The sequence below is a fragment of the Lissotriton vulgaris genome, chromosome 4_1 (assembly GCF_964263255.1).
Source record: "Lissotriton vulgaris chromosome 4_1, aLisVul1.2, whole genome shotgun sequence".
NCBI lineage: Eukaryota > Metazoa > Chordata > Amphibia > Caudata > Salamandridae > Lissotriton > Lissotriton vulgaris.
This window is the reverse complement of record NC_141691.1, coordinates 1,260,193,026-1,260,207,620: the sequence shown is the minus strand read 5'-3', so window position 1 is coordinate 1,260,207,620 and position 14,595 is coordinate 1,260,193,026. Positions and strand designations below refer to the sequence as shown.

The 14,595-nt window shown below is 39.6% G+C and overlaps 1 protein-coding gene across 2 annotated transcripts in view; it reads left to right on the top strand.

Annotated features, from left to right (window-relative positions):
• The window catches only part of GPLD1 (glycosylphosphatidylinositol specific phospholipase D1), a 655,729-nt gene that overhangs the window by 34,680 nt on the left and 606,454 nt on the right, over nt 1-14,595 (top strand). For both annotated transcript variants that reach the window (XM_086965460.1, XM_086965459.1), the window contains exon 2: nt 13,438-13,493. In XM_086965460.1, the coding sequence (XP_086821586.1) occupies nt 13,438-13,493 (56 nt within the window). The remainder of the gene's footprint in view (nt 1-13,437; nt 13,494-14,595) is intronic.

Genomic DNA, 14,595 nt, shown 5'->3' with positions numbered 1-14,595 from the left:
AAACTACCTGCTGGAGATCGGTTTAGAACAAAATGCAACCTAATGGTGCAGTAAAACGATAATAATGTTTACAGATAACATGAGAATTCGATCCGTTCATTTAAGCCAAAGGGCTTAATCGAATTTAGCTTGTAAATCCAGAAATTTTCTCTCTGCAACAGTACCCTGTTATTGTCTCTACCTTCCAGTTTTTGAACAATTTCCAATGCCATGAATTTCAGTTGGGCTATGGTGTGATTGGAATCCAAAAAATGTGACGCTATAGATGATTTTAAGTTTTTTGTTCGGATGTTTTATTTGTGTTCATTAACACGAGTTTTCAGCTTTCGTTCCGTTTTACCCACGTACACCTTCCCGCATGGGCATTTTAGTAGGTAAATGAGGTTAGTAGAGTCGCATGTGGCTGTAACTTTTAAACTGATATTGTAACCTTTCATGGGGTGTGGAAGTTTGTTACCTGTGATTACGTTATGACAGTTATTGCAGTTATTGCATGCTCTGGTACCTTTATGGATCATAGGTAGTTCTGTACGACATTTGAGGATTTCACCCAGGTTTTTACTCCTTGTGTGTGCGAATATAGGTTTTGCTTCAAACATATTTCCAAAGTCTGCCTCTAACTGTAGCATGGGCCAATGTTTTAGAACAATCCTTTTGTACATTGAGCTGGCATTAGAGTATTTGGAAACAACGACCATCCGGTCATCTTCTTTTCTCTTGCTTGTAGGTTGTAGAAGTGTTTGTCTGGACAAATCTTTTACTTCATTTTTGGTTTTTGCTAGTAAATCATCTGGGTATTCTCTCTCCTTGAAGCGATTGATCATTTCATCCATTCTGGTTTCAAGAACTGTCGGATCCGAGATGATTCGTTTAACTCTCAACAATTGAGATTTGGGTAGATGATTTTTTAGAGATGGCTGGTGGAAACTAGAGTAATGTAACATGTTGTTACGGTCAGTGGGTTTCCTGAAGATGTCTGTCATAATGCGATGATCTTTTATGGTAATGCGAACATCCAGAAAGGTTATTGTGTTTAAATCAATGGTCCAGGTGAATTGGATACGTTGATTGGCTGCGTTTAGGTTAGTTAATGCGAGTTCCAAATTGGTGCGTGAGCCTTTCCACAAGATGAATAGATCATCTATGTAGCGTACATACATCTTTAAATGATTCTTCCACAACGGGTTCTGCCAGATGTTGTTATTCTCAAACTCTCCCATAAAGATGTTCGCGTATACTGGAGCAGCCGAATTGCCCATACTAGTGCCCACTAGTTGCAAGAACCAATTGTCTTTGTAGGTGAAGTAGCTGTGATACAGCGTAAATAAAGTTAATTCCATTAGGAACAATTTCAACGATTCCTCTACCTCCAATTTCATGATGGCTTATTCCATGGCATCTATACCTTCCTGGTGTGGGATAGAAGTGTATAGTGAGCTGACATCAGCTGTGCACAGCCACACTTGCTCATCGGGGTCCATTTGAATGTCTTGTAATCTTCTCAAAAAGTCGGTGGTATCACGAATGTAGCTGGCCATTGACTGAACAACTGGTTGGAGATGTCGGTCTAGGTATTGTCCTACTGGTTGATGTATGCTGCCGCATGTTGACACGATGGGTCTGATGGGAGGGTTCATCAAATCTTTATGAATTTTAGGTACAGCATATATTCGAGGACTTTTGGGATACGATTTCAATAGAAAATTCTTAGTTTTTTGCTTAATGACACCGGATGTTTGTGCTTTACTAACGATTTCATCTAGTATCCTCAAAAATTGTGTGGTTGGGTTTCCAGCTAGTTGTAAATATGTGGTCGCATCCGATAAATGGTCCGTTATTTTTTGATGATACATTGTCGTATTCATAACGACTAGAGCGCCGCCCTTATCTGCTTTAGTGCATATTATGTCATCGTTGTTTGCAATTTTTTTAAGCATATCACGATCCTTTTGTGTGATGTTTTTGAAAGGGCTTCTCTTGTAGTTGATGGTTTGCAGGTCTTTTTTAACCATTTGTTCAAATAGGTCGATAGTTTTGTGACTTTGAGGAGCCTGAAACGAGCTAGTAATCCTTAAGCCCATGAGTGGGTCAGGTTCGTTGTCTCCCATTGATGGTACTATGTTAGTGAAGAAGTGACGTAGCTTTAATTTTCTGATCAGTTTGAATGTACTGATTTCCAGTTCTAAAAGATCGGTTCTGGTCGCTGGTACAAAGGAGGTTCCCTTTTGGAGTAGTTTAATCTCTCGTGGAGAAAAGGTATAATCAGATATGTTGATTACTAATTCAGGGTCGTTTTCTTTTTGAGATCCTTCTTCGGTTGGGTTGTACTTCTTGTTTGTGGTGGTCCTGTTTTTCCTTTTGCTCCTCCTGGGTCGTCTGTTTCTACGACCTGTTCTAAAAAATCAGTTGCAAGAGAGGAGTTTGATGTACTTGGTGTCTGTTCACTTGTAATTGTTTGTTTTGGTGGTGCTCCTGGTCTTTTATAACGATTGGATGTGTCGCTATCCGATGATGATGTTTCGGTGTTTTGGGTATAAGGGCGATTCCTTCTTTTTTGGGCATACACCTCTGCCCAGGTGTATACCTCCCCTAATTTGTAGTCCGTAGTATCCCTACGGAATTTCCTCAGTTTGCGTTCGTTAATCTCGTTAGTATGTTTGTCCAACTGTTGTTTGATGTCGTTCAAGAAGGTATCAAGTTCTTCAGTTGTCATAGTTTGACTAAGTTCCTCTGTAGTCTCTGATATTTCCTTTTCTAATCAAGTAGTATTTGGGATAGTTCCTCAATAATTAAAAGTATCAAGTCTAGGCTACACTTGTTAAGTATAGCGTACCAACGATCTTGAAAAGATTTGGAATTTTTGCACAGTGAAGGCTTCAAAGCAATTCGTAGGCCTCTGGGTATTCGCTGGTTTTTGTGGTATTTCACTAGGGTATTTGCATGTAATTTCTGATTTATCCTGCGTTTTGATAGGTATAGGAGCTGTTTTATGTTCTGTTCCTTACTCCTGGCGGTGGAAGCTTGTGTTATGTCGTCTTGAATTAGGGCATATATTCTTGTGGCTTCCTCATTGGCGAAGGCAAAGGTATCTGCCCTGGCTTCCGTAGATCTTGCTATATCTTCATATTCCATAATGGTGTTTACTCTGATTTGATAAGGCTTTGTTTTGCGTGCATACAGGTTTGTTGGGTGAAATTGATATGAACAGAATTTGTATAAGGAAACCCGTGCACTGCTTGTGAATGTAGTTCTCCCAAATTGTTTGTTATGTTTGTAGGTGCTTCTAAGGTGTCGCCCGACACCCTGGGCGATATTAGAACAATTGTAAGAACAGTGTAATCAAAGGAACTTTGATAACATCCCTTAGGCACTCAAATGGTGTAATCCTCCAAAAGATTCACTGAGAATTCGGAATTTTCAACTGAGTTTATTTCTCATTTTTCAAGTTTATGATTTTCGATTCAAAAATGTATCCACTGCCATAATGCATATTAATATTTCCATTTCATATTAATGTTCTTGCTCCAATGCATTTCGGGCTACCAGCCCTTCATCGGGGAGCCTACGCAAGAAAAGACGAACATATCTATCAGGATTGGCGACTGTTTGTTAAATGATGAAAATAGTGAAAATAGTGAGGTGATAGTGCTAGTCCCAAGTTCAAAGTATTCACCAAGGTGGCGAGCAAAAGTTACGTGTGAGCTGTACCCAAGTCTGTGGTGTTAAGCCTTGGAGTTACCAAAGGATAGTGTGGAAGGGTATGAAGCGAAAAGGTAAAAACGGGAGGGTAAAAAATGAAAGGGTAAAAAATGACAAGGTTCACCGATACCTTAGTGCGCTTAACAGTGATACGAGTAACCGAGGTAAAAAGCGTGCTGAGCCAGCAATGCCAGGGATTCAGAAACAACACTTACTTGTGGCAAGGATCGCAGCGTTTCAAAAACGCCGACCGCAGACCGGCATGGATACCCGGAACTGCGGCGGTGATGTTAATAAACTATAGTGATTGGTCAACTCAGGGGCACGTGATCGCGAGTAGTAAAAATGAAAAGAGGACTATGAAGTAAGCGGTGAACTAAACAGTAAACATTGTGGATGCGTGGAACAATAAAGTACATTTAAAGAATATATAACATTTAAAGAATATATAACGAAGGTTAACATAGTCACCCGGATTGGTTGACAAACGGCCATGTTACAAAAAAACCACCTGCTGGAGATCGGTTTAGAACAAAATGCAACCTAATGGTGCAGTAAAACGATAATAATGTTTACAGATAACATGAGAATTCGATCCGTTCATTTAAGCCAAAGGGCTTAATCGAATTTAGCTTGTAAATCCAGAAATTTTCTCTCTGCAACAGTACCCTGTTATTGTCTCTACCTTCCAGTTTTTGAACAATTTACAATGCCATGAATTTCAGTTGGGCTATGGTGTGATTGGAATCCAAAAAATGTGACGCTATAGATGATTTTAAGTTTTTTGTTCGGATGTTTGATTTGTGTTCATTAACACGAGTTTTCAGCTTTCGTTCCGTTTTACCCACGTACACCTTCCCGCATAGGCATTTTAGTAGGTAAATGAGGTTAGTAGAGTCGCATGTGGCTGTAACTTTTAAACTGATATTGTAACCTTTCATGGGGTGTGGAAGTTTGTTACCTGTGATTACGTTATGACAGTTATTGCAGTTATTGCATGCTCTGGTACCTTTATGGATCATAGGTAGTTCTGTACGACATTTGAGGATTTCACCCAGGTTTTTACTCCTTGTGTGTGCGAATATAGGTTTTGCTTCAAACATATTTCCAAAGTCTGCCTCTAACTGTAGCATGGGCCAATGTTTTAGAACAATCCTTTTGTACATTGAGCTGGCATTAGAGTATTTGGAAACAACGACCATCCGGTCATCTTCTTTTCTCTTGCTTGTAGGTTGTAGAAGTGTTTGTCTGGACAAATCTTTTACTTCATTTTTGGTTTTTGCTAGTAAATCATCTGGGTATTCTCTCTCCTTGAAGCGATTGATCATTTCATCCATTCTGGTTTCAAGAACTGTCGGATCCGAGATGATTCGTTTAACTCTCAACAATTGAGATTTGGGTAGATGATTTTTTAGAGATGGCTGGTGGAAACTAGAGTAATGTAACATGTTGTTACGGTCAGTGGGTTTCCTGAAGATGTCTGTCATAATGCGATGATCTTTTATGGTAATGCGAACATCCAGAAAGGTTATTGTGTTTAAATCAATGGTCCAGGTGAATTGGATACGTTGATTGGCTGCGTTTAGGTTAGTTAATGCGAGTTCCAAATTGGTGCGTGAGCCTTTCCACAAGATGAATAGATCATCTATGTAGCGTACATACATCTTTAAATGATTCTTCCACAACGGGTTCTGCCAGATGTTGTTATTCTCAAACTCTCCCATAAAGATGTTCGCGTATACTGGAGCAGCCGAATTGCCCATACTAGTGCCCACTAGTTGCAAGAACCAATTGTCTTTGTAGGTGAAGTAGCTGTGATACAGCGTAAATAAAGTTAATTCCATTAGGAACAATTTCAACGATTCCTCTACCTCCAATTTCATGATGGCTTGTTCCATGGCATCTATACCTTCCTGGTGTGGGATAGAAGTGTATAGTGAGCTGACATCAGCTGTGCACAGCCACACTTGCTCATCGGGGTCCATTTGAATGTCTTGTAATCTTCTCAAAAAGTCGGTGGTATCACGAATGTAGCTGGCCATTGACTGAACAACTGGTTGGAGATGTCGGTCTAGGTATTGTCCTACTGGTTGATGTATGCTGCCGCATGTTGACACGATGGGTCTGATGGGAGGGTTCATCAAATCTTTATGAATTTTAGGTACAGCATATATTCGAGGACTTTTGGGATACGATTTCAATAGAAAATTCTTAGTTTTTTGCTTAATGACACCGGATGTTTGTGCTTTACTAACGATTTCATCTAGTATCCTCAAAAATTGTGTGGTTGGGTTTCCAGCTAGTTGTAAATATGTGGTCGCATCCGATAAATGGTCCGTTATTTTTTGATGATACATTGTCGTATTCATAACGACTAGAGCGCCGCCCTTATCTGCTTTAGTGCATATTATGTCATCGTTGTTTGCAATTTTTTTAAGCATATCACGATCCTTTTGTGTGATGTTTTTGAAAGGGCTTCTCTTGTAGTTGATGGTTTGCAGGTCTTTTTTAACCATTTGTTCAAATAGGTCGATAGTTTTGTGACTTTGAGGAGCCTGAAACGAGCTAGTAATCCTTAAGCCCATGAGTGGGTCAGGTTCGTTGTCTCCCATTGATGGTACTATGTTAGTGAAGAAGTGACGTAGCTTTAATTTTCTGATCAGTTTGAATGTACTGATTTCCAGTTCTAAAAGATCGGTTCTGGTCGCTGGTACAAAGGAGGTTCCCTTTTGGAGTAGTTTAATCTCTCGTGGAGAAAAGGTATAATCAGATATGTTGATTACTAATTGAGGGTCGTTTTCTTTTTGAGATCCTTCTTCGGTTGGGTTGTACTTCTTGTTTGTGGTGGTCCTGTTTTTCCTTTTGCTCCTCCTGGGTCGTCTGTTTCTACGACCTGTTCTAAAAAATCAGTTGCAAGAGAGGAGTTTGATGTACTTGGTGTCTGTTCACTTGTAATTGTTTGTTTTGGTGGTGCTCCTGGTCTTTTATAACGATTGGATGTGTCGCTATCCGATGATGATGTTTCGGTGTTTTGGGTATAAGGGCGATTCCTTCTTTTTTGGGCATACACCTCTGCCCAGGTGTATACCTCCCCTAATTTGTAGTCCGTAGTATCCCTACGGAATTTCCTCAGTTTGCGTTTGTTAATCTCGTTAGTATGTTTGTCCAACTGTTGTTTGATGTCGTTCAAGAAGGTATCAAGTTCTTCAGTTGTCATAGTTTGACTAAGTTCCTCTGTAGTCTCTGATATTTCCTTTTCTAGATCAAGTAGTATTTGGGATAGTTCCTCAATAATTAAAAGTATCAAGTCTAGGCTACACTTGTTAAGTATAGCGTACCAACGATCTTGAAAAGATTTGGAATTTTTGCACAGTGAAGGCTTCAAAGCAATTCGTAGGCCTCTGGGTATTCGCTGGTTTTTGTGGTATTTCACTAGGGTATTTGCATGTAATTTCTGATTTATCCTGCGTTTTGATAGGTATAGGAGCTGTTTTATGTTCTGTTCCTTACTCCTGGCGGTGGAAGCTTGTGTTATGTCGTCTTGAATTAGGGCATATATTCTTGTGGCTTCCTCATTGGCGAAGGCAAAGGTATCTGCCCTGGCTTCCGTAGATCTTGTTATATCTTCATATTCCATAATGGTGTTTACTCTGATTTGATAAGGCTTTGTTTTGCGTGCATACAGGTTTGTTGGGTGAAATTGATATGAACAGAATTTGTATAAGGAAACCCGTGCACTGCTTGTGAATGTAGTTCTCCCAAATTGTTTGTTATGTTTGTAGGTGCTTCTAAGGTGTCGCCCGACACCCTGGGCGATATTAGAACAATTGTAAGAACAGTGTAATCAAAGGAACTTTGATAACATCCCTTAGGCACTCAAATGGTGTAATCCTCCAAAAGATTCACTGAGAATTCGGAATTTTCAACTGAGTTTATTTCTCATTTTTCAAGTTTATGATTTTCGATTCAAAAATGTATCCACTGCCATAATGCATATTAATATTTCCATTTCATATTAATGTTCTTGCTCCAATGCATTTCGGGCTACCAGCCCTTCATCGGGGAGCCTACGCAAGAAAAGACGAACATATCTATCAGGATTGGCGACTGTTTGTTAAATGATGAAAATAGTGAAAATAGTGAGGTGATAGTGCTAGTCCCAAGTTCAAAGTATTCACCAAGGTGGCGAGCAAAAGTTACGTGTGAGCTGTACCCAAGTCTGTGGTGTTAAGCCTTGGAGTTACCAAAGGATAGTGTGGAAGGGTATGAAGCGAAAAGGTAAAAACGGGAGGGTAAAAAATGAAAGGGTAAAAAATGACAAGGTTCACCGATACCTTAGTGCGCTTAACAGTGATACGAGTAACCGAGGTAAAAAGCGTGCTGAGCCAGCAATGCCAGGGATTCAGAAACAACACTTACTTGTGGCAAGGATCGCAGCGTTTCAAAAACGCCGACCGCAGACCGGCATGGATACCCGGAACTGCGGCGGTGATGTTAATAAACTATAGTGATTGGTCAACTCAGGGGCACGTGATCGCGAGTAGTAAAAATGAAAAGAGGACTATGAAGTAAGCGGTGAACTAAACAGTAAACATTGTGGATGCGTGGAACAATAAAGTACATTTAAAGAATATATAACATTTAAAGAATATATAACGAAGGTTAACATAGTCACCCGGATTGGTTGACAAACGGCCATGTTACAAAAAAACCACCTGCTGGAGATCGGTTTAGAACAAAATGCAACCTAATGGTGCAGTAAAACGATAATAATGTTTACAGATAACATGAGAATTCGATCCGTTCATTTAAGCCAAAGGGCTTAATCGAATTTAGCTTGTAAATCCAGAAATTTTCTCTCTGCAACAGTACCCTGTTATTGTCTCTACCTTCCAGTTTTTGAACAATTTACAATGCCATGAATTTCAGTTGGGCTATGGTGTGATTGGAATCCAAAAAATGTGACGCTATAGATGATTTTAAGTTTTTTGTTCGGATGTTTGATTTGTGTTCATTAACACGAGTTTTCAGCTTTCGTTCCGTTTTACCCACGTACACCTTCCCGCATGGGCATTTTAGTAGGTAAATGAGGTTAGTAGAGTCGCATGTGGCTGTAACTTTTAAACTGATATTGTAACCTTTCATGGGGTGTGGAAGTTTGTTACCTGTGATTACGTTATGACAGTTATTGCAGTTATTGCATGCTCTGGTACCTTTATGGATCATAGGTAGTTCTGTACGACATTTGAGGATTTCACCCAGGTTTTTACTCCTTGTGTGTGCGAATATAGGTTTTGCTTCAAACATATTTCCAAAGTATGCCTCTAACTGTAGCATGGGCCAATGTTTTAGAACAATCCTTTTGTACATTGAGCTGGCATTAGAGTATTTGGAAACAACGACCATCCGGTCATCTTCTTTTCTCTTGCTTGTAGGTTGTAGAAGTGTTTGTCTGGACAAATCTTTTACTTCATTTTTGGTTTTTGCTAGTAAATCATCTGGGTATTCTCTCTCCTTGAAGCGATTGATCATTTCATCCATTCTGGTTTCAAGAACTGTCGGATCCGAGATGATTCGTTTAACTCTCAACAATTGAGATTTGGGTAGATGATTTTTTAGAGATGGCTGGTGGAAACTAGAGTAATGTAACATGTTGTTACGGTCAGTGGGTTTCCTGAAGATGTCTGTCATAATGCGATGATCTTTTATGGTAATGCGAACATCCAGAAAGGTTATTGTGTTTAAATCAATGGTCCAGGTGAATTGGATACGTTGATTGGCTGCGTTTAGGTTAGTTAATGCGAGTTCCAAATTGGTGCGTGAGCCTTTCCACAAGATGAATAGATCATCTATGTAGCGTACATACATCTTTAAATGATTCTTCCACAACGGGTTCTGCCAGATGTTGTTATTCTCAAACTCTCCCATAAAGATGTTCGCGTATACTGGAGCAGCCGAATTGCCCATACTAGTGCCCACTAGTTGCAAGAACCAATTGTCTTTGTAGGTGAAGTAGCTGTGATACAGCGTAAATAAAGTTAATTCCATTAGGAACAATTTCAACGATTCCTCTACCTCCAATTTCATGATGGCTTGTTCCATGGCATCTATACCTTCCTGGTGTGGGATAGAAGTGTATAGTGAGCTGACATCAGCTGTGCACAGCCACACTTGCTCATCGGGGTCCATTTGAATGTCTTGTAATCTTCTCAAAAAGTCGGTGGTATCACGAATGTAGCTGGCCATTGACTGAACAACTGGTTGGAGATGTCGGTCTAGGTATTGTCCTACTGGTTGATGTATGCTGCCGCATGTTGACACGATGGGTCTGATGGGAGGGTTCATCAAATCTTTATGAATTTTAGGTACAGCATATATTCGAGGACTTTTGGGATACGATTTCAATAGAAAATTCTTAGTTTTTTGCTTAATGACATCGGATGTTTGTGCTTTACTAACGATTTCATCTAGTATCCTCAAAAATTGTGTGGTTGGGTTTCCAGCTAGTTGTAAATATGTGGTCGCATCCGATAAATGGTCCGTTATTTTTTGATGATACATTGTCGTATTCATAACGACTAGAGCGCCGCCCTTATCTGCTTTAGTGCATATTATGTCATCGTTGTTTGCAATTTTTTTAAGCATATCACGATCCTTTTGTGTGATGTTTTTGAAAGGGCTTCTCTTGTAGTTAGTAAAGCACAAACATCCGATGTCATTAAGCAAAAAACTAAGAATTTTCTATTGAAACCTAGACCGACATCTCCAACCAGTTGTTCAGTCAATGGCCAGCTACATTCGTGATACCACCGACTTTTTGAGAAGATTACAAGACATTCAAATGGACCCCGATGAGCAAGTGTGGCTGTGCACAGCTGATGTCAGCTCACTATACACTTCTATCCCACACCAGGAAGGTATAGATGCCATGGAACAAGCCATCATGAAATTGGAGGTAGAGGAATCGTTGAAATTGTTCCTAATGGAATTAACTTTATTTACGCTGTATCACAGCTACTTCACCTACAAAGACAATTGGTTCTTGCAACTAGTGGGCACTAGTATGGGCAATTCGGCTGCTCCAGTATACGCGAACATCTTTATGGGAGAGTTTGAGAATAACAACATCTGGCAGAACCCGTTGTGGAAGAATCATTTAAAGATGTATGTACGCTACATAGATGATCTATTCATCTTGTGGAAAGGCTCACGCACCAATTTGGAACTCGCATTAACTAACCTAAACGCAGCCAATCAACGTATCCAATTCACCTGGACCATTGATTTAAACACAATAACCTTTCTGGATGTTCGCATTACCATAAAAGATCATCGCATTATGACAGACATCTTCAGGAAACCCACTGACCGTAACAACATGTTACATTACTCTAGTTTCCACCAGCCATCTCTAAAAAATCATCTACCCAAATCTCAATTGTTGAGAGTTAAACGAATCATCTCGGATCCGACAGTTCTTGAAACCAGAATGGATGAAATGATCAATCGCTTCAAGGAGAGAGAATACCCAGATGATTTACTAGCAAAAACCAAAAATGAAGTAAAAGATTTGTCCAGACAAACACTTCTACAACCTACAAGCAAGAGAAAAGAAGATGACCGGATGGTCGTTGTTTCCAAATACTCTAATGCCAGCTCAATGTACAAAAGGATTGTTCTAAAACATTGGCCCATGCTACAGTTAGAGGCAGACTTTGGAAATATGTTTGAAGCAAAACCTATATTCGCACACACAAGGAGTAAAAACCTGGGTGAAATCCTCAAATGTCGTACAGAACTACCTATGATCCATAAAGGTACCAGAGCATGCAATAACTGCAATAACTGTCATAACGTAATCACAGGTAACAAACTTCCACACCCCATGAAAGGTTACAATATCAGTTTAAAAGTTACAGCCACATGCGACTCTACTAACCTCATTTACCTACTAAAATGCCCATGCGGGAAGGTGTACGTGGGTAAAACGGAACGAAAGCTGAAAACTCGTGTTAATGAACACAAATCAAACATCCGAACAAAAAACTTAAAATCATCTATAGCGTCACATTTTTTGGATTCCAATCACACCATAGCCCAACTGAAATTCATGGCATTGGAAATTGTTCAAAAACTGGAAGGTAGAGACAATAACAGGGTACTGTTGCAGAGAGAAAATTTCTGGATTTACAAGCTAAATTCGATTAAGCCCTTTGGCTTAAATGAACGGATCGAATTCTCATGTTATCTGTAAACATTATTATCGTTTTACTGCACCATTAGGTTGCATTTTGTTCTAAACCGATCTCCAGCAGGTGGTTTTTTTGTAACATGGCCGTTTGTCAACCAATCCGGGTGACTATGTTAACCTTCGTTATATATTCTTTAAATGTTATATATTCTTTAAATGTACTTTATTGTTCCACGCATCCACAATGTTTACTGTTTAGTTCACCGCTTACTTCATAGTCCTCTTTTCATTTTTACTACTCGCGATCACGTGCCCCTGAGTTGACCAATCACTATAGTTTATTAACATCACCGCCGCAGTTCCGGGTATCCATGCCGGTCTGCGGTCGGCGTTTTTGAAACGCTGCGATCCTTGCCACAAGTAAGTGTTGTTTCTGAATCCCTGGCATTGCTGGCTCAGCACGCTTTTTACCTCGGTTACTCGTATCACTGTTAAGCGCACTAAGGTATCGGTGAACCTTGTCATTTTTTACCCTTTCATTTTTTACCCTCCCGTTTTTACCTTTTCGCTTCATACCCTTCCACACTATCCTTTGGTAACTCCAAGGCTTAACACCACAGACTTGGGTACAGCTCACACGTAACTTTTGCTCGCCACCTTGGTGAATACTTTGAACTTGGGACTAGCACTATCACCTCACTATTTTCACTATTTTCATCATTTAACAAACAGTCGCCAATCCTGATAGATATGTTCGTCTTTTCTTGCGTAGGCTCCCCGATGAAGGGCTGGTAGCCCGAAATGCATTGGAGCAAGAACATTAATATGAAATGGAAATATTAATATGCATTATGGCAGTGGATACATTTTTGAATCGAAAATCATAAACTTGAAAAATGAGAAATAAACTCAGTTGAAAATTCCGAATTCTCAGTGAATCTTTTGGAGGATTACACCATTTGAGTGCCTAAGGGATGTTATCAAAGTTCCTTTGATTACACTGTTCTTACAATTGTTCTAATATCGCCCAGGGTGTCGGGCGACACCTTAGAAGCACCTACAAACATAACAAACAATTTGGGAGAACTACATTCACAAGCAGTGCACGGGTTTCCTTATACAAATTCTGTGCATATATAGCTAATACACCACCACCCTCTCATTAGGTGTAAATCAGAACACAATCAACCCACCAAGCACAGCCCTGTTACATAAGAAAGAGAGCCACTTCAAAACCATGTTTTCACCATGTCGTGAATGCCTTTGTCTCTTTCTCCTCAATTTGAGTGACAAGTACTTGTGCAGGAGAGGCCGGACGTACATGCGGGGGATCTATTTCTTTGGTATGTCTAAGGATGCAGTGTAGGCAAAATAATGCTTATTGTAAAAAAAAGTGCAATGCAGAAAACAGTATCCAAACACAAAGAGGTACTTACAATTAAATATAGCCTAGTTAAATCACAGGGATAGTTACAGTAAGTGAATGAGGCTGGCTTGGTTTCATCCTAAGATATCCCCAAATTCCTGTACCTTTGTTTATTTTCCAGCACACCGGGCCTTGCAGCTTTACACCAGACTTGATTCGAGCGTGAATTATAAGCAGGTAAGGAACTTTTTAACAACTGCTTCTTCTTTTACACCCATCACCTTACGTATCAGTATAGTACTCATATTTGAGGCCAAGTCTATGTGTTTGAACCTTATTAAAATGACCTGAGTTGGTATATTATTGCTATTTGCTGGGTGAGTTGGTATAGATATTTATGTTCTGAGGTAGTATAGTCAAATGTGAAAGTAAGTTGAGTGGTGGATATGTTAGTCAGTTATTTGGATTGAGAAGGGTAGCAGAAGGATAGAAGAGGGAAAAGGTTTGCATTTATATAGCACTTTCTATCCCTGATGAGGTGTTGAAGCGCTTTTTTGGTGAGTAGCACGCTACTCAGGAACCTATAAAGAATTAGTATAGTGAAATATGAGTGGACATGTTAGTCTTTTTTGGATTGAAAAGGAAAGTGGAGGGATAGAAGAGGGAAGGATTTAGACGTTTTTTGTTTGTTTCGGAGGTCAAAGCAGTAGGAGAAGGCTTGGGATGAGTAAAAGGGGTGTGGAGGGGAAGAGTCAGATGGAAGAGTTTAGAAAGGCTTGTTTTTGGGGGATTGGTATAATAAAAGAGGTATGAGATGATGCAAGGAGGGTAGAGTAGGGAATTTTCTAGAAGGGGTTCTTTTGTGGATCATAGAAGTGGTGTGGGGTTTGGAATGAATGAGAGTGGAGGAAGAGGATATACTGGTAGAGGATATACTGGTAGAGGTATAGTGTGAGAAATAGGGTAGTACAGTGGAAAAAGTTGTAGAAAGAGGTTCGAGATGAGTCAGAGAGTTGAGGTAGAAGATATATTGAGGGAGGTATAGGGTGAGAACTAGGGTAGTGCATTGGATATGCTGAATTAGAAGAAAAGTAATAAATATATATATCCATAAATTCATGGGATTTATATAGATGCATAAAGGAAGTATGCATACTTAGATTAAAGGTTTTGATAGAGGTATAAGGTGAGAAATAGGGTAGTGCATTGGAAAGAGTCATAGAATAAGGTTTGAGATGAGTCACAAAGTTGAGGTAGAGGATATATTAAGAGAGGTATAGGGTGAGAAATAGGGGAGTGCATTGGATATGCTGAATTAGCAGAAAATTAGTACGTATAT